General features: G+C 36.8%; 1 protein-coding gene across 1 annotated transcript in view; it reads left to right on the forward strand.

The window, feature by feature from the left end:
• Positions 1-298: 298 nt before the first annotated feature.
• Positions 299-20372, forward strand: part of si:dkey-220k22.1 (multiple epidermal growth factor-like domains protein 9) — a 136421-nt gene continuing 116347 nt past the window's right edge. Inside the window, 2 exon segments of the mRNA XM_056457953.1 lie at positions 299-920; positions 16700-16898. Coding sequence (XP_056313928.1) covers positions 431-920; positions 16700-16898 — 689 coding nt within the window. The 5' untranslated portion in view covers positions 299-430.

Here is a 20372-nt window from a genome sequence, read left to right on the forward strand (position 1 = left end):
GGAGCTACATACATACATTTCTTTGCTCCAATTTCCGGCAGGTTTTTCTGAGATTGTTCATCCTCACTGCTGGCCTCTCTTATCTCTGTAGTATCGCGCAGACCCATTTAATGCTGTTTTAGCGGTTTTCTTCTTTCTTTTGTCACTTGCTCATTGAGTTGTCAGTTGTGAGACTCCTCCTCGGGCGTGTATGATTGGTGTAGTCTGATGTCAGTCTTCACGAAGCCCGGACTCTGATTGGATGGGGGCGTGACTGTAGTAGGCGGAGTTTACAGCTGTCAGTCCAGTTGGAGTGAAGCCGTGCAGTTCACCGCGCGAGTGGACAAGTGGAAACAATTGGCTTCAAACACGGATTCGGTAGTGGGGAAAACATCTGTCTAGTACTAAAGGATACAACTGAAACGCTTCACATGGGGAGTTAAAGAGCAAGATGACGTGTATGCGTTACACTATGTTACTGTTCTCAGTTTTGGAGTTACTGTTGTTTGGATACACAGCTGGTTTGTCCGCGAGCGATGAGAGGAGACACCCGCGTGCCGTGCTGGATGAGGCGACCACCATCCCAAACCACTTACAGGAGGACGACAGGGACTCCAGGTTTTCACCTTTTACTCCTACAATGACCATCACGAATAGGGACTTCAGGACCACTGGAAACACTAACCAAGTACAGTCCGACTGGCTGACCACCACCACCACAACGGCTGAGCTAACGACCAAAACAATGAACCCGACCTCCAAAGGCAGTAAAGTCAAAGAAAACTCCACATTATCCACAACACCCAACACTAAAGCAAAACCCACTTCTTCCTCTACAATAAGTGACACAAAAAACACAACAACACCTGCACTGGATACTTCAAACAGTACACGGACAGTGAAAAGCACCTCAAATCCTCTTGTTGTGACCACTGAGAAAGGTACAGTATGCTCATTTCACATTCTCTTCAATGTTATGATTTGGGGATCAGCCTGCAAGTAAAAATGCATGATTTGCAAATTGTTCCTTCAAATTAGACAGCCTAAAAGGTGGCTGTTTAGTGTGTGTCCTTCAATTTCTTTCCCAGCCTCTGCAAAACAAATTTTCTAGGACTGCAAGAGGTTTGCACCTGCATAAGCATTTCTCATGCACTTCATTCATCATTTTACCTTCATAACAACATGCAGACTTTCACACTGGTTCTGTATGTTCACGGGGCAGAGGGTGCAGTAGAGTGAAAAATATATATATAGTAGTGCACTACCTCCAGAAAATCAGTTTTAAACAAACTATTACTGTCTTTGTTCTGAGACACTCCTTTGTCTCACTTCTCTTTGTAGGTCTTGTGATAGTGCTGGTAATTCAGCCATTTTATTATCTAATCCTTCCCACAAACCTTGTTGAATGTGAATCTGCTGTGAATCTAAAGGACATTTGAGATCAGGCCATTTGCGCAGAGACAACCTTCTTAATTGCTTTAATGTGATTAATTACCATCTGGCTGCCAAAAGAGGAAAACAATCATAAATCTTAAACCCCTTACTCGTTTATCTGGAGTTACGTGATGCCAAGCCAGCTTGGCAAATAAGAATGATTAATTTTCTTTAAGGTTAGATCTAGTGTAGTATCGGTTACCTTTATGTCTACTTTATCTTTGTAATAGAGTGGTGCATGTGTCTGTCTGATTCATGACCTATCATCTTGACATTTTCTTACTTGAAAATGGGGCAAGAAATTCTTCTTGTTGGAAATATTCAATTCTCTCACTGAGAACTTGGACAAATTCTGTGACAGCAGTGAGATGAAATATAGTTTCAAGAAATGCAAGCAAGCCATATGAGGTATTGTCAAAGGTTCAGTTAAGACTGAGTGTGATCTGCAGCCCCTCTGGAGTTGGTTGGAAGTGACTGCACTGCAGGGAGAGACAGGTGTTTGGGATTACAGTAAATAAAAAACATCTTATTCTTTGTATAGCAACTCAAAGGTGATTGGCTCTGTGTCTGTTTCGGATTTGTTTCAGGATTTTTTTTTTTACTGCAGGTCTGAAATTACTTCTGCATAAAAGCAGATACTGTATGTTGCAATAAACCCCAGATATGTTAAGTTGAATCCATTAAACTGCATGAACGTTTATATATTCATTCATTTATTCATTTTCTTTTTGGCTTAGTCCCTTTATTAATCTGAGGTCGCCACAGTGGAATGAACCGGCAACTTATCCAGCATATGTTTATGCAGCGGAGACCCTTCCAGCTGTAACCCATCACTGAGAAACATCCATACACTCTCATTCACACTCATACACTACAGACAATTTTAGCTTACCCAATTCACCTATACCGCATGTCTTTGGACTGTGGGGGAAACTGGAGCACCCGGAGGAAACCCACACAAACACGAGGAGAACATGCAAACTCCACACAGAAAAGCCTGACCCAGGCGGGGCTCGAACCAGTGACCATCTTGCTGTGAGGCGATTGTGCTACCCAGTGCACCACCATGATGCCATCACGTTTATATATTTACTTTCAAAAATAATCTGGTTTAAGAGGCTGTGTGCTGAAATAGCTTGTCTTATGTCTCTAGTGTTTTAAGCTTAGTGCTGTTGTTTCTCCAGACATCAATGACATCATTTCTATGGTAAAAGGTGTCACTTTTGACCTTAGTAACATCTTATTAGAAAGCTTAATGTCAAATTTTGAGCATAAATATTCAGGTTCATTCAATGTGATGTTAAAGTAAAAATATATTTAGATGACGGCATATCACCATCCTTTGGATTTGGTTCTGGCAACTGCTCTTTCTGATCTACGGTTTGTGCATGTTTAATATTAGCAGTGGTATGGGGAACCTTAAAACGTTCATCTCATTCTGTCACAAAATGATTTCAGACTCAGAAATAACACCTACACAAAAGTTTTGTAAAACCAAGAATCAGAACTAAATTCCTTATGTTGAGCTTCATTATAGCTTTAATGCAAATGACCCCAAACCACAAACTTTCCAAAATGTAATTAGATTTTTTTCTTGCTACAAATATTGGGATGTTTTTTTCTTTTTTTTTATTGTGTTTCTGTATATATAGTGAGCATTAATAATTATATTAGATTAATGCAGCTTTTGGACACACTGGCAATTTTCTAATTTCAACAGAATTACCAAGTCTTCTAATACTTTTTAACTTTGAGTTTCTTTTGTGTGTGTGTGTTTTTTTTTTTGTGTGTTTTTTTTTTTTTAATTAAAATAAGTACAAGCTGTGGGAATTATCTTTTATTGGTTGGCAGTTTTTTTAAAATTATTTAAACCATGACCCTCAGGATGAGTACAGTAGCTCTATTTTAGTGCTCTTGCCTTTTTCTCAGTTTCCATATTCCATCTAGTGATGTGGATATTGTGTGCCTATGATCCTGAATATTTATTCCAAATTGGCTCTTTGTTTTTCAAACTTAAAGTGGTTTCAGTTTAAAAGGTTGCAGGCTTGGTAGCAATGAGTAGGTCACTGATTCAAGTCTTGGCTGGACCTGGAATCTTTTCTGTGTGGTGTTTGCATGTTCTCCCTGTGTCTGCATAGGTTTCCTCTGGGTGCCTCTATGTGATCTAGGGGAATTGGATGAACTACGTTGGGTATAGTGTAGGGCTGTGCAGTATGACACCATACAATATATCGCAATGATAAAATAAAAAAAGTCTGTCATTCATATTATACTCTATTGTTTTTTTTGTTGCAGAAAACTTTGTTTACAGTAATACTTTTCATCATTTGGATGACCAATCTGGATGCAGGCAGAATTGTATATAACAGCATGGTGAAAAAACTTGCAAGCTTGAAAGTAAAAGGATATATTTTAAAATGTCGAATAGATTTTAGATGACTTATATCGTGATGTGAGATTTTTGTAATATTGCACAGCTCTACTGTAGTGTGTAAATAGGAAAGTGTATGCCTTTTTACAGCACTAAAAGTTGTACTTTAATAGTCATTTTGCAGTTATATGTTAATTTAATTTAAAAATGCAGCTGAGTTGTTTTATTTATTACTCCACTTTAAATTGAACGATTCCGGCATTTGATTTGAATGCATTATTAAGCATTAGCTAAGAAATAATACATTTCTAAGATTTCCTAATATTATTAAATGCATTTGTAGTTGTCATTAAAGTACATTGACTAGTTAAATGCAGTCTTACTGTACGGAGTTAATGAACAAAAGGCCAATAAATATTCAGAGAACTTTCAATGTTGTAGCCCAGATTAACAAAGTTTGACAAATCACCTAATAAGTATTAAAGCATTTGGTGCTGTAATAAACACTAAACCACTGTCAATATAGCAGTTTTAATTTTCTATAATCACACTGAAAGTTTTAAATAATAAATAATTATTCACTTTGTTTTGAGGTGCCCATTATATCAATATTGTGCATGATCATTCATTACGTTATCATGATATATTGAATTATTGATTATCGGCATATGTCTAGATGATACATAATTAATGATATTGAAACAAACAAATACTGTACTGTTTTTTTTAAAGCTGCAGGTTCATTTTTGTCTGCAAGAGTAGATAACATTTCATTATAGTTAAATTATCTTATTTACTTTGCAGGACAGCGTGTTATGTAATAGACAAGTAATGATGTTCCTGTATGCATAAAAGGGTCAAAGACAAAAAGCGCTTATCAAGATAATTTATCCTGAATCTTTTGTCACAGTGACATTATTACTTTCAATTACTATAATTACTATGATTTGCAGAGCATAGGTATACTTTGTACTAGAATGACTGAGCATGACTAGTAAAAATCTTACTTTGCTACAGCACCACATACAGTATATATACTGAATGTAGAATACAGCACCATACACATATAAAAATACAGATATTCAAATGTATGTGTATGAGATATTATTTTTCTTAATTGATTTGATTCGATGGATTTGCTCTTCAGTGTTTGGATATTCAGCAGTAAAATTGAAACCACACTGAACTGAACTAAACTGAACTTTAACTATGGAAACTGGACTGACACAGTTTCAATTTACTAGAACTTCTATGTTAAGCTGCATTGACACAATCTATAATATAAAGGCACTATAGATATAAAGATGAATTGAATTGAATGTCTGATTTTACTATTAGTAAAGCCCACACTTCTTTGAACAGCCTACTTCTATTAACAGTAATAGTATACTGTGTATTCCATGTTTGGAATGAGTGGAGTGTGAGTAAATGATGACAAAATTTACATTTTTGTGTGAACTTTTCTTTTAGGCATTTACAAGAATGCCGTTCATGAGCAGATATTATAATTAAACATTGCTTCCAAAATGCACAGCTGTGTTATGTAGGCCTGTTTAACAGTGCAGAGTTACTCCTAGACAAAACCTGAATTTTAAGTATTTGACCAGACAGAATCTTTTATTTGCACGATTTCCACCTTCAGTGACTCCTGCAGCTTGATGTTTTCATTGCAGTGCAGCCAGGGAAAATCATTTTCTACTGATGTTTGTTCAAGCTGCGATGGCAGTGGATTAGACCTTTTGCCATACAGTATGCAAGCTGTGATAATCAAGAGTGCATATCAGAAACATTAAAAATAAAGAAAAATGTACACTGAAGTTTATTTGTGGAGATGAGGCTGGTTTAGTGCTGAGCTGACTGTGGAATGTGGCAAACTTGCTGGCAAATTTCTAGATTTCACCAATTGCTAACAGATGTATTAATAGGAATAGACCTTGAACCATCGTACCTGTGATTCAGAATTGTACTGTAGTTCATATTGCATGTCATATTGTGCTCTGCGTGTGAGCAGCGTGTGGCTTATTAAAAACACATTTCAGACAAGGACAGTGAAAGTCATTTCATAAATCCTCAGCACCGCAGGACACACACAGGCTCACATGATGGCTGTTTTTCAGCTTCTGCACTGTCCTTGCTCAGCAGTTTCATGAACGATTTTGAACTGTTATGTGCTTATACACAGAGATTATAGACCTTATATGTCTTCAAAATTGTGTTACTTTCCCTTACAGTAGCTGACAAGCAGAAATGAACTGCATTTGCAAGGCAAAATTGTTGCTGTGGTTTAAAATTGAAAGCATCCACATCATACTCTAAAGTGAATACTACCTTGGTTTGGCTGTTTGAACATTTTGTCTATTGACTTTAAACTTCAAACAGTTTGTTTGATCTCTCAAATACACACTGTCCAACTGAAATTAACAGTGGAGTTGCAGTATGTTGGTTGTTATGGGGGTCTGTTTCTTCGAAAATGCAAATCGCCTGTAAGGGCAATTAATTTAGTTTTCTAATGTGCTGCCGTGTAGCACATATTGATTTACACATTATGTGTGGATTCCAAACAAGGAGTTTTATAAAAGCACTGCTCTGCTAATGCTTCGACTGCCATTCTTAATAGAGCTCCAGGCCTACAAACACCCTAAATCCAGTTCTTTTGTCAGCAGTAGACACTTCTAGACTCAGCACGGATTTATTTTTCTGGCTGATTAGAAACTCTGGGTGTCCTAGAGCTGCACTACACAGATAACTGCCCTTCTGCTTGTGTTTGATAGCCAAGCTCCCAATATCCTCCCCTAAACCATTTAAAAGTCAAATACTTAATGAATTTATAATGTACTGCCATGTATATATGAATTATATTCATACTACCTATTATGTATGCAAAATCTACTGTATGCCAACTTTTTTGCCTATGGCATTAAGCCAGTGCACATGTATGTCTGTAAGTCTGTTTTATTTTATTTAATTTTATTTTATTTTATTTTATTTTATTTTATTTTATTTTATTTTATTTTATTTTATTTTATTTTATTTTATTTTATTTTATTTTATTTTATTTTATTTTATTTTATTTTATTTTATCTGTCCATCTATCCATCTAATAGGAGTCAGATATCTGCTTGTCTTCAACAGTCTGCTCGCCGCCAGCACACTAAGTGCTATGATGAAAATGTAGAGTGTCAGTTTGTGGACTGAGATCAGGAACAAAGAGCAGGAGCAAGAATATATGGTTAACTTGGTGTGCATTTAGAGTTTTCATAATGTGTGTATGTGACTGTACTGATACCACACCCAGGCATCTAGATAATCCAGTTCTTCAGAAAATTATTTTTAGGACAGGTTTATACTTGTCTGTAATTTCTTATTACTAACCAGTAAACCTTATTATAGTACACTCACTGTAAAGGTCTGTAGAATAACAGTAAAGGTACTGGCAGTTTATTACCATGCGTGTAATGTAATTTACAACACCAATAAAGGTATATAACACTTCAAACTATTGAAAATGTCAATAAAAGTCACTTTTTCAAACTTTTCAAATAAAAAAAATGTTGGAAAAAAGATCAAGGACCTATATTAAATTTCTTTACTGACAATGTGTGTGAATATGAATCTGTTAAATCTCAACACATTAGGATTTGCCAATAAAATTAAACAACAACTGTCTCTTTAGTTTTATTTCTAAACGTTCGAATAACACAAAATCTGCAGAAGATAATGTCTGGTCCGAGCCCATCCCTCAGAGAATCTTCAGTCTATATCAATCGCTGATTGACCCTGTAGGCAGGGCTTCACTTGCCATATGACCGTTACACTTTTCCCCCATTCAAAACTATACCAGTGACACGTCTTGTGTACTCTATAGTCTTTGTCCAGAACCTTTAAACCATAAATTTGAGTTTTTGTTGTTGTTTTTTTTTAAATCTGTTAGATTAGGTTATAAACATTCTTCAGTATTCAAATATTGTTTGATAACCATGTGTGCAAAATGCACTTCATTTGTTTGCACTTTTTAAGTCTCACATTTTTGGTTGCTAAAATGCGTTCATTGAATTATCCTTTTGATTGAGCAGTAAAGTTTTGTTTTCACAATAAACATGTGACCGTATGATAGCGTTCATGTCTTCTGCTTCTCTCTGTGAGGTGAAGCCGGAGCTCTCACACATTTCATGGTGCCACACAATCTGGCATGTGGGTGGCAATGCAGGGTGACAGCAGCCCCATCACACATGACACCATTCCACTCACCCTGAGGGTCAGTGTGTCGTCCCGTCGGCGTGTTAATGTTACATAAGTGTCCTGTACATTTCTTGCGTAACACAGCAAAAGCTGATGAATCTAGTTGTGAGAATTTGCCCAAACATGTTATGATTATGTTTCACATTCCTGCTTATCACAAGGAAGTGTTCACCTTTTTTGAAAATTGTCAATGTGATAAGTAATGTTGTTATTGTCGCATTTTTGCAATGAAGGCATCTAAAATGTTAAAAGTTACAGCCAGTACCACATTATAGACTAATCATGTAGTAATATTGATTAGCTGAATGGATACAGACTAGACTAGGAAATATTTGACTTGGATTTATACAAAACTCCAAAAATGTATCTATAATTTCTGAGGGATCTATTTTAACAATCTAGGCGCAAAGTCTAAAGCACATGTTGCAAATGCATTAAGGGTGTGTCTGAATCCACTTTTGTTTTTTTAAGGACTGAAAAATATGCTCTGTGCCACAGCGCAAGGTCTAACAGGGTTGTGCTTATTCTCTTAATGAGGTATGGGTGTCTTTTAAGCATAGTGTGCATTAAACCAGAGTCTCATCTCCCGTTCACTTCAAGAGTCAGTTGTGTCGCGCCATGGCGCATCTGCTATTTACATGGCGGACTTTGTAAGTGGAAAAACTGAACGCTTTACTAGTGAGAAAACAGACCATCAGCAGTAAGGCTAAAGAACGAGTAAATATATATAAATATAATATAAATATAAAATCTAAAACAAATATAAATATACTGAAGGTATATAAAGGTACTGGCAGTTTATTACCATGCGTGTGATGTAATTTACAACACCAATAAAGGTATATAACACTTCAAACTATTGAAAATGTCAATAAAAGTCACTTTTTCAAACTTTTCATATAAAAAAAATGTTGGAGCAAAGATCAAGGACCCTTAAATTTCTTTACTGACAATGTGTGTGAATATGAATCTGTTAAATCTCAACACATTAGGAATCGCCAATAAACTAATATAAATATAATATAATATAAATATAAAATATAAAACAAATATAAATACGCATATAATAAATAATACTACTAATAATAACATTATACAAAAGCAAATGTCATGAATAAACTGAAAAAGCACCCCGACATGAAGAAGGCATGGAGGTCGTGGTTTTTATATTTATGTAGAAAATAATAATTATTGTAACATATTTAATCCTTTATTTTTTCATATGTAAAGATATTTGTGTATTGCGGTACATCCTGTGTGTATTAAGCAATGTGTAGGCATTGGGACACATAGATGCACAACTAACATGCTCTGCGCTGGACTTTAGACCTGCTTTCAGTTGGTCAACAGCACGGTCTATTTCAACACCCATGAGTCCACAAATTGACACAAATGGATTTGCTATTTAAACATTGTGGCGCAAAACGTGAAAATTAAGGTTGCACTTGTCTCATAATAGCAACAAATCGAGCAAAACGCGTCTTGCACCATATTGCGCTGGGTGTATGATAGGGCCCTAAAACAACAACAACACACACATACACACAAAAAAACAATACATAAAATTTAATTAATTGACTTTTAGGTCCAGTCAGAAACAGATACAAGCCAATGCGAGGGGACAACATGGTTGGGTTTTGTCGGCACTAGTTGTTTGTTGTCGACTTGGTGTGTACTGGCTTTAAAGCATTTAAGTACAGTAAAAACAGATTTCTTGTTACAATATAACATACTGATCAAAATGAGACCGTGAGAGACAGACAGTGATCTCAATACATAATTATGTTATAGTTTTTAGTATGATTGTGGCTTTTTGAGTTGAAAATGAACCACGTCTTATAAAATATGCATATTACTACACCCAACAGCTAAACCAGCTATAAAACACTGTAAATAAAGCTAGAAAACTGTGAAAATGCTAAATTCTTATATGAGTGCACCAGTATCAGAAAGTTGAACAAGTTTTACTTAATTTTCTTACTTTGATATTTCCTCTAAGAGTCATTGTAAATACAACAATTAATTTCTAAGGAAAATTTATCTGCAAGTTTAAACTTTAATTTTTATATTTCACAATAAACTGTTCAAGTTGCAATACAGGCGAAAAATGACACTGCAGGCAAATGTTCCCAATGAGCCCATATTGAGTAAACAACTGTGTAAAAAACATAAGTGAAACAGATTCTACAGTATGTGCTGGTCTCGGTTTATTCCTTTATTTCGGCTTGCTTTCTGAAGTACACAGCGATATGTGAATTAGCACAGCTGATAACTTTATTCACCTTCTCTTTGTCAGCTCATCGATCAAGACGAGTCTTTAGCTGTGTTCATTCATTCAACTTTCATCTTGCATTCTACAGCTGAACTGCAGTCATGATGAGTTTAAACATGGTTATGGGATGTCTGAACCTTTGAACCTACTCATTCTTTTTGAGGGAGAGTAAAAAGAAAAAAAAAAAGAGGAAAATGCTGAAGGTAAATTTAGGTCAATGCTTCCTGTCCTATAAGGTTTGTAGTCATTCAGCGAAAGCTTTAATCCTTATTCAAGCAGAACAAAGCTTTGACCTTTACATGTTTGTGTAAAGAAAGCTGATCACTCATTGTCAGGTGTCTTGAGCTGACATCATTTCCTGCACTCTCAATGGATACTCAATAAGGGAGGATCACCTTGTCCTGCCACAACCACTCAAAAAGTCTTGTCTCAGCACGTTTGTGATTGTGTAAAAACAGAAGCAAAGACGACATGCTTTTCCTATATGTTTTTCCAAAGAATCATCACATTTAGTCATCTTCAAAGATATATGACTATTAATTGAATAAAATCTGTAGCTTTTTTATATGTTATTGAAAGATTCTTTAAGGCTGCAAGGCTGCATTTAATCAAATAAAATAGTGAAATATTCATAGGATTGTTTGTTATAGAAGTTGCAGTTTCATTTATTATCAGAGTTGAGTGAAAAGCCTTCCACAGTAATGTGTTACTGTATTCTGATTACGTTTTTGGGGAACTCAGTAATGTAACGAATTACATTTTAAATTTGTGTAATTTGATTACAGATACCAAAGTCAGTGTAACTGCATTACTTATGTTAGAAATGTAGATTTTAGAAAACAATATTTGCTTTATTTAAATTATTATTTTTCCGTTGCAACTTCAGTTAATGAGCATTCGCTTTTAAATTACTGGAGAACACAAGCTGAAATAGCTGCTCACAAGAGTGGTTGCTTCTTCAAGTGGAAATACAGACGTTACTTTGATTTCATTGAGCATAAAAAAACAAAAATATTACTGTGAAATATGGGTGTCCGCAGGGTCTTAAAATGTCTTCAATTTCAAAAACTAAATTTTAGGCTTTAAAAAGTCTTAAATTTGCTGAAATTTTTACTTGTCTTAAATAATTACAAACAGGTTTTATTTTCCTTTGTCCATAAAAAGCTACCAATCGGACCAACATGCATCCAATCACCAATCCATCTCAATAAAACTTTTAACAAAACCAATATGCTTTAATTATCGTCCTTACAATAATGTTTGTTTAAAAGTTCTCTGTGTATTTATAGTCTATATATGGTAAGGACACTGACCTGGACAGACTATTGTGCATACATTTTGTTTATTATAGATTTTCAAGATTTGTATGTGAAATGCATTTGCAAACAACTAGGATTTTTCTTGTTTTGACAATTTATTTAAAACTTGTGGCTTAGAAATGGCTTATTAAATTAATATACTATATAATTTTAAAATAAGTCTGAAATTTAAGTAATAATGGTCTTAAAAAGGTCTTAAAAGTCTTAAATTTGACTTTGTGAAACCTGCAGAAACCATGCTATATCCAGTCTCTAAAGAACGTTCGACTGCTTTTTTTTGCAACTCTACTAGTAGCTTGCTCAAGCACTTGAACAGAAAGCAATGTAGGACAAAACTTGTCGCCAAGGAGGACACTGGTGCCCAAAAACAGTTAGTAATTAGTAATGTAATCAAATTACAATTTTTCCATTAGTAACTGGTAATTTCTTATCTATTACTTATTTAAGTAACTTACCCGACTCTGTTTATCATATCACACGTGCTGCAACTTTATTACTTAATGGATTGGAGTAATTGGACTGGATTGATCCAAAATGAGGGAGGCGTGTGAGGTTTTGTGTAACACTTTTCCTTCACTCTGTTAGTTTGTTTTATATTTGTCTCGAAAAATTCTGTTTGCTTTATTTAGTTTTTTCCACAAGTTACACATGCAGACATAGAAAACAGAATAAAGATAAGTGTATTTGGTGTGCTGTCCAGAGAGATCGTTCTGAGGCCAGAAAGACATCTGAGCTCAGAGCAGAAATGAGAGCAGTCCAAACTCAGCTGGATATGAATCTGGCTGAAAGTGTGGAGCTGGGGTGGAGGAGGGATGCAAATTCAGTGATATAACAGAGTAGGACAAGCTTTGCTATTTGCTACAAGCAATTCCAGCATTATAGATATGACATTTGCAGTAAAAACTCAAAACATAAAATCCCAGAGAAAGTCTGTGTCAACATTATATATGAAACATCTGTTTATATTTTTCAAAGCATATAACCAATTGAGTTATGGGATCAAAAAAAATCAATCTGTAAACGTTTTTTAGATTTTAAATGAGGAAAATAAACATGCAATATGGATGTGACAAAAAAAAGTCTGCAAGTTTACAGTACTTAACTTTTTTTTTTAAAATACTGTGAATTGAACTGCACAACCCAAAAGGAATAATGCTACTGTCTGATAGTGTTACTTCTGAAATAAGTTCATAAAACTTCTCATGTTTTTCTTTAGTTTTATAATTTTATTACTTAATAATTTATTGTAAATGTTTAAATTCATGTAATGCTACCAATAGGTTCTATTTCTTGCATTATAGTACTATACGGCAGTTATGATTGTATGTATAGATTTGTGCTGCTTAACTTTGTTTGCAGGATGCTTTTTAAATTATCGAAAGCTTAAAAAAATAGCATTTATTGTAAATCTTTTTTTAACAATGTAAAAGTCTTTACTGTCAATTTTGATCAATTTGCTGCATCCTTTCTTTAGTACTAACAAAATTATACTAACCCTAATCTTTTGAACCGGTAGTGTTCAGCGCTTCTATGAAATGATGCCTGCTCTCAAGGGACTGCGAGAAGTAGGCTAGGAGTGAGTCCTGTAAGACGATACGAGTCTGATAAGATGCATTCATGTAATTGTTCCATTAAGAGAAGGTTTTCTTTTTGACTTTGTCTGACAGAGCTCTCCTATTGTGTAATCCGATCTTCAGCAAGGTCACCTCTGATTCAGATCAGATTGCCCCCAGTCAGCGAAGGGAACTGTACACGCTGAGAGCTTCTGCTAAATATATCACAGCGCTCCATTTCTCTCACTGCGTCAGTGCACATGTGTATACGTGTGTGTTTTTCTCCTGTTCACACTTGCAGGTCCGATGGGAGGTCACTGTAAAACAATGACACACAGCAGGAATGGCCCCCTCTGGATTTATGCATGCAATATGTTAAACATTTTCAAGAAATGAGGCTTTTCTGAATTTAGCACCCAACAGATGTGCTCCTTTATGGATGGGTGCTATTTTAACACTTCAAAATACAGTTCGTAATGTTTTACTAGCAATCCCGGGCTTGCCTTTAGCATTTTGTCAGAGACAGTGCAAAGAAGTCACTAAAATCTGTCATTTCTTGTTTGTTTTTCTTATTTCGTCTCTCTGAAACTGTTATCAACGCAATCTACAGCTACTGAGCTTTTCCTCCTGGATAAAGCACATGCTCTTGTTTTAACCAGATGCACTATATTCGAACACTGCATGTGTGTGATGCAGTTTGGAATTAGATAAATGCGCCAATATTACAGCGCAGTCGGATGAATGCTGCTTTAAATAATAAGGCTTCTTTGTTCTGCTGAGTTTTTGGCTTCTGGGAGCAAATAATTTCGCTGACAGCCTCTCGGTGACCTCTGTAATATTGCTGATGGTGTTAGATGTGTGAGGTTACTGCTGCTGTAGTTGCTGGAGGCTTTTGTGTTACTGAGCATGCTGTTTTTAACAACAAAAAGCAGTTTACAGGGGTGTTGACTTGCACGGGAGAGGACAGTTTGTACTGTTATCTGATAACAGGACAGGCCAGGCTCAAGTCCTCTCTAAATTCTACAAAACATTCCTTAAAGCAGTCCTTGAAGGCAGTGGCCAAGAACACACTGTTTTCATCACGCTGAATGTATTTCAGTGAGTTCACTGTGAGGTACAGGACAGTCGCCCCACTGGTTATCAAGTGTGCACTTTCCATATCATTTCCATTAGGTGCAGTGGTTAAATCATATCGTTGCTGTTTTGCTCATAACAGCTATTTGAGGGAATTTTCAGCACTAAATTTTCAGCCTCTGTGCTATTCCCCCTACTGCGATAGCATTGGAAAGTGGCAAAATGCAGCTTTGAATAAATTCACACTTTCTTTGTGCCCACATTATGGTGAAAACGATTCTCAATGTGTGGAGAACCAAACGCGATTGTGCTTTACTGTGACCTCTTACCGATTGAATCTCTGACTGAAAGTCTTACTGTAAGAGTTACTGAGTGAGAAAGTTATGAATGTACTGTAGCAACAATGAAATTTTACCTTATATTACACTGTATAGCAGTAGGGAAGCAACCTAGGTCATGTAAAGTTGTCCTCCTGATACTTGTATTTTCCACAGCAGTGTTTGACGGTCTATAAATATAATAATAATAATAATAATAATAATAATAATAATAATACATTTTATTCTTATTGCGCTTTTCTCAGTCCCGAAGCGCTAACAGAGATACAAGGCAAATAAAGCAGAACAATAAAACAGTCAAAAAAATAAAAAGACCACAATAAAATATGAACTATTAATACAATTGGATGATAAAATTAACAAAAATAATCAATTTAAGTTAAAAGCAACAGTAAAAAGGTGAGTCTTAAGGAGTTTCTTAAAACATTCCAGAGAAAAAGCATTCCTGATGCTGGTGGGTAGGCCATTCCATGACCTAGGCACACTGTACGAAAAAGCACGACCACCCATAGTCTTCAGTTTACTGCGTGGCTGATACAGCAAGATTGCAGATGAAGAACGAAGACTGCAGGTCTTCGTTGTACAATAAGACAATCCATTAAATCATAAATTTTCCTTCAGCTAAGTCCCTTATTTATTAGAGGTTGCCACAGCGGAATGAACCTCCAACTATTCCGGCATGTGTTTTATGCAGCGGATGCCTTTCCAGCCACAACCCAGTAGTGGGAAACACCCAAACACTCTCGCATTCACACAAAAACTGTGGCCAATTTTGTTTCCGCAATTCACCTATAGTGCATGTCTTTGGACCCAGAGGAAACCCACGCGAACTCAAGGAGAACATGCAAACTCCACACAGAAATACTAACTGGCCCAGCCACGACTTGAACCAGCCACATTCTTGCTGTGAGGCGATAGTGCAAACCACTGAGCCACCGTGCAGCCTAATAAGACAGTTATTAAAAACGATTAATAGTTAGATTATTGTTACTTATGTAATGTGCTTCTTAGAACAGTGAAATTAGGTTGGAGCTAGCAGCCTACTTGAATTGAAACAGCTACAGTATGCAGGTTTAAATCTAGTAAGCAACACAATAACAGTATTATTTTCGTTATTGATTGCCTTTTGTTGCTGCTTTTATCTAAATAAGTATATAGGCTAGTAACAAACAAAACTTTTAAAGACTCATTTTTACTCACTATCATATTTTTAGACATTGTTATGAATTTCTATGGAGAAGGAAAAGAGTTTGAGCAAATGCTGAGGACAGCTTTCAAGCAAATAGTTTCAGTTCTTGATTCAGTGTATTTGCTTGATAAGTCTAAAGTCACGCGTCACAGTTTCTGGGTGCTAAACATATACTACTAATATATGCTCATGGTGTTCTGTAGAACTGTACAATATCATAATGATTGTGTTGTTTATCCATGCCTAATCTCAAATGGCTAGTCAGTGATTCAGCTTTTAGAAATCATTGGTAAAATCAATATTAGTTTCAGCAATGCAGCAACTCCAGGGATTGTAGTTTACAGCATGATTTTGTAAATGATTATATAAAATAACTGTAGAGTGGTCATAAATTACCAAAATTCAAATGAGTAGAGGATTGGACCCAGAAACAGCATAACATGCGTCACAACTTCAAAAGCACATAGAAACCAACATGACCGACCTTTGAAACTTCCCTTTTTCATTTCCACAGAGCAAAAGTCACACAGGTTTGTACCACATCATAGTATGTAAATTGTAACTATAGATCCATGCTGATAGTTTGGGACATACTAATTCTATTTTCAAATACTATTTAGGAGGCATGACTCGTTTCTTACGCATCTCATCCAGAGCCTTCTGTTTTGTTTCAGTTTTAGTTTTGACAATTTAGAAATAGTGAAATCACTGAAATGATCATGGCAATATGGAAGTCTAATGTAGTTCAGACCTACCTGGCACTATTTTAGCACAATTTTTAGTGTGGTTCCCTAAAAATAATCGCATACTTTGTAATGTTCATCAGCCAATCGGAATCATTCTTTCAACAGCACCATAGAATAAAATCTTCTTCAACTTTAAAGCATAGCTAACATGTTGTAAATCTCTTTTTTTTCTCTTTTGCACACAGGATTGCAGTGCAACTGTAGCACTGAGGGTTCAGTGGACCCATATACCTGTGACTCGGTCACGGGTCAGTGTGTGTGCATAATTGGATACACGGGTCAACGTTGTGATGAATGTGAGGATGAGTATTTTACCAATGGGACCAACGGCTGCCAGCCATGTGAATGTGACTCCTATGGAGCCGTGAGTGGACATTGCAATGGGTAAGTGTCTGGAACCAGTAATATCACCCTTAGCTATCATGATAACTTGACTTTGTAAAAAAAACCTCTTTAATACATAATCTTGGGTTGGACCATACATTTTCTTAGGACTTTAGGGCAATCTTCACTGAATTGCACCCTCTACATGGTTAAGTCAAACAGCTATTTGTCTGGTATAGTTTTTTTATTATTCCCTGTGTCTGCCTTATCTGGCTCATAGTCTACAGCTGTACATGTCATGTGTGACCTTAATTTGACATCTGCATCAACGCAGTGAGCAGGCATGGAAAAAATGGCTCTCTGCACTGCAGTAGAGTAGCTGCTGGATTTTCCCTTGCCCTCGACGTTGTCAGCTTCCCGTCAAACTGCTGCAATCATGTCCCCATTATTGTATCATCGTAACAGTATGTCACCTGTCAAGTGCTTGTGGTTTTCCCGGTGAGTTCCTCTATGGTATCAGTGTCTGAGTCTGAGTTCACCATGTACATTCCCTGGAGTGTATCGTGTCTGTGCACATCTGTGGGTGTGTCATAGTCTCAGATCTTTGTCATTGTTTGTGTTGTTCTGTGCACCTGTTGTTACAATACAGTTAGGTTACAGAAGGCTAATATTGCCACAGCAATTCAACACATTGTTTGAAATGTGTCTCTGTTTAATACACAGTGCTACATTTTAGGGTTATTGTATAACCAACAAGGATAGGTAGAATAAATATCTAAATGTTGTATAGATTTATATTTTTTAAATGTCAGCTAAGTCAGATTTATTTGTTTACTGATCCATCTGCCTGTGTCATTGTCTGTCTGAATCTGTATTCATCCATTCAACAGAAAAGTATAATAATTTAAACCTTTTTAAATTATGACAATTTTAATAAATTATGTTCAACCAGGCAACTGGACTGTGTTACAGAAACTGAATTTGTAGCGAAAGCACTCATTTTAAGTTGATAAGTCAAATGTTCCAATATTATCAGCTAGCACAGTACGCTAAATGTAATTTTTTATATGATGTAAATTTTATGAACCTATAAGATATTACTTGCCAATGGCACAATAACTTTTTTTTTCTGTTTCGTTTTCTTTGCACCGTTGAATGAAGAATGAAGTGTACAAAGTAAAACCTGAACAGCAAGTTTTTTTAGCAATTCAAAGGAAACATGCATGTTCATTCATGCGGCCATGTGAACAACACAAGACATGTATTTCTGAGCATAGGGTTGGGTGATATTGCGAAAAGAATTATCACAATATCATGTTTCATATCGTTTGATATCAATAATTATTGAACATTTTTTTACAATACATTTAGGAATATTAGGATTTTATATTTAATTTCACAGCATTACTAAGGCAAATCATTTTAATAGTCAAAAATATTTAAACTAAATATCCGATCTCTTGATAATAAAATAAACATAAGTGTTAAAGAGACTCTTAAGCTAGATAAATAAAATGTTACAAAGTGTGTGCAATGGTAAAGGTAGATCAACGTCTGTAACGTGTCAAGTAAAGAAACTGACCATCATTATTCAAATACATACTGTAAATTAGAATTTGTGAAGTTGGATGACTATATGGCTTCCAAGATGGCGCCGATGACGATGGCAGCCTCCGTGTCGTTCTCTGCAGTAGTGTTTGTGTTTTTGTTAGTTTGTCCTGTCTCGAGTCATCTTCCTACAATTAGTTTCACCTGAGACGAATTGTTGGACATTCGGGCACATACACCACCGAATATTTTTCCATACCTGGATTTATCTGATGTTCTGTTGGACATTGTAGTCGGTTGAGCCGCGGTGCTACTCAAACGCTTTCAAGCGCGCAGACGAGGAAAGCGTGCAGGCGCGCTTGTGAAACTCAGACAGCGCGGATTTCGGACCGCGCTGCCTAGCATCCATCTAGCATATCTCCGCTCTCTACCCAACAAAATAGACGAACTCATTCTGCTCTCTCAGACAAACAGGGATTTTCTGCATTCAGCTGCTCTGTGTTTCACGGAAACCTGGCTGAACGACACCATACCGGACAACGCGCTTCACCTACCGGGCTATAAGCTGTTCAGAGCGGATCGCGACGAGGAATCAACGCGGAAATCACGCGGTGGCGGGACGTGCTTTTACATCAATGAAAGGTGGTGTACAGATGTAACAGTTTTAAAGAAGATGTGCTGTCCAGATCTCGAAGCACTGTTTATTAACTGTAAGCCTTTTTACTCCCCGCGCGAGTTCTGCTCGTTCATCCTCGTCAGTGTTTACATTCCTCCGCTCGCGCATGCGAGCGTGGCGATACAGAAACTTGCTGATCATATCACGGTGTTAGAGCAACAACACCCGGACTCTGTTTTAATCATTCTCGGGGATTTTAACAAAGCAAAACTGTCCCGTGAACTGCCAAAATATAGACAGCATGTTACATGTCCCACAAGAGACAGAAATATACTGGATCACTGCTATACTACAATAAAGGATGCGTACCGCTCCATCCAACGAGCAGCTTTGGGACACTCTGACCATTGTTTGATTCATCTCATTCCAACCTACAGGCAGAAACTGAAAACAGCCAAACCTGTATTAAGATCTGTGAAAAGATGGACCTCACTGACTGGAGTGTTTTTGAAGCTGCTGCAAACGATCTGGATGAGCTCAGAGAGACTGTAACATCTTATATCAGTTTCTGTGAAGACGTGTGCATTCCTACCAGGACTCAACTCACATACAACAATGACAAACCATGGTTCACTGTAAAACTCAGACAGCTACGTCAGGCCAAGGAGGTTGCTTACAGGAATGGGGATAGGGCCTTGTATAAGCAGGCCAAATACACACTGGAAAAGGAGATCAGAGTCGCAAAAAGGAACTATTCTGAGAAACTAAGGAGTCAGTTCTCTTCCAGCGACTCAGCATCTGTGTGGAAAAGTCTGAAAAACATCACAAACTACAAGACACCATCCCCCAGCACTGTAGACAATGAACGACTTGCAAACGACCTGAATGAGTTTTACTGCCGGTTTGAGAAAACCCCCCACACCCACTCTGAACTGCTCTTCACGCCACCATTAACACCTCCACCACCCCCCGCCTCCCTCATACCTGCCCTACAGTTTGACGAAGATGAGGTGCGCCAGGTCTTCCGGAAACAGAAGAGGAAAAAAGCACCAGGCCCAGATTTTATAACACCAGCCTGTTTAAAATCCTTTGCTGACCAACTGGCCCCCATCTTCACCCTGATCTTCAACAGATCACTGGAGCTGTGTGAAGTGCCCTCCTGCCTCAAACGCTCTACCATCATCCCCATCCCAAAGAAACCCAAACTTACAGGACTAAATGACTACAGACCGGTGGCACTAACATCTGTGGTCATGAAGTCTTTTGAAAAACTGGTGCTGGCCCACCTGAAGGACATCACTGAACCCTCACTGGACTCTCTTCAGTTTGCCTACAGAGCAAACAGGTCTGTGGATGATGCAGTAAATATG

The sequence above is a fragment of the Danio aesculapii genome, chromosome 5 (assembly GCF_903798145.1).
Source record: "Danio aesculapii chromosome 5, fDanAes4.1, whole genome shotgun sequence".
NCBI classification, from domain to species: domain Eukaryota; kingdom Metazoa; phylum Chordata; class Actinopteri; order Cypriniformes; family Danionidae; genus Danio; species Danio aesculapii.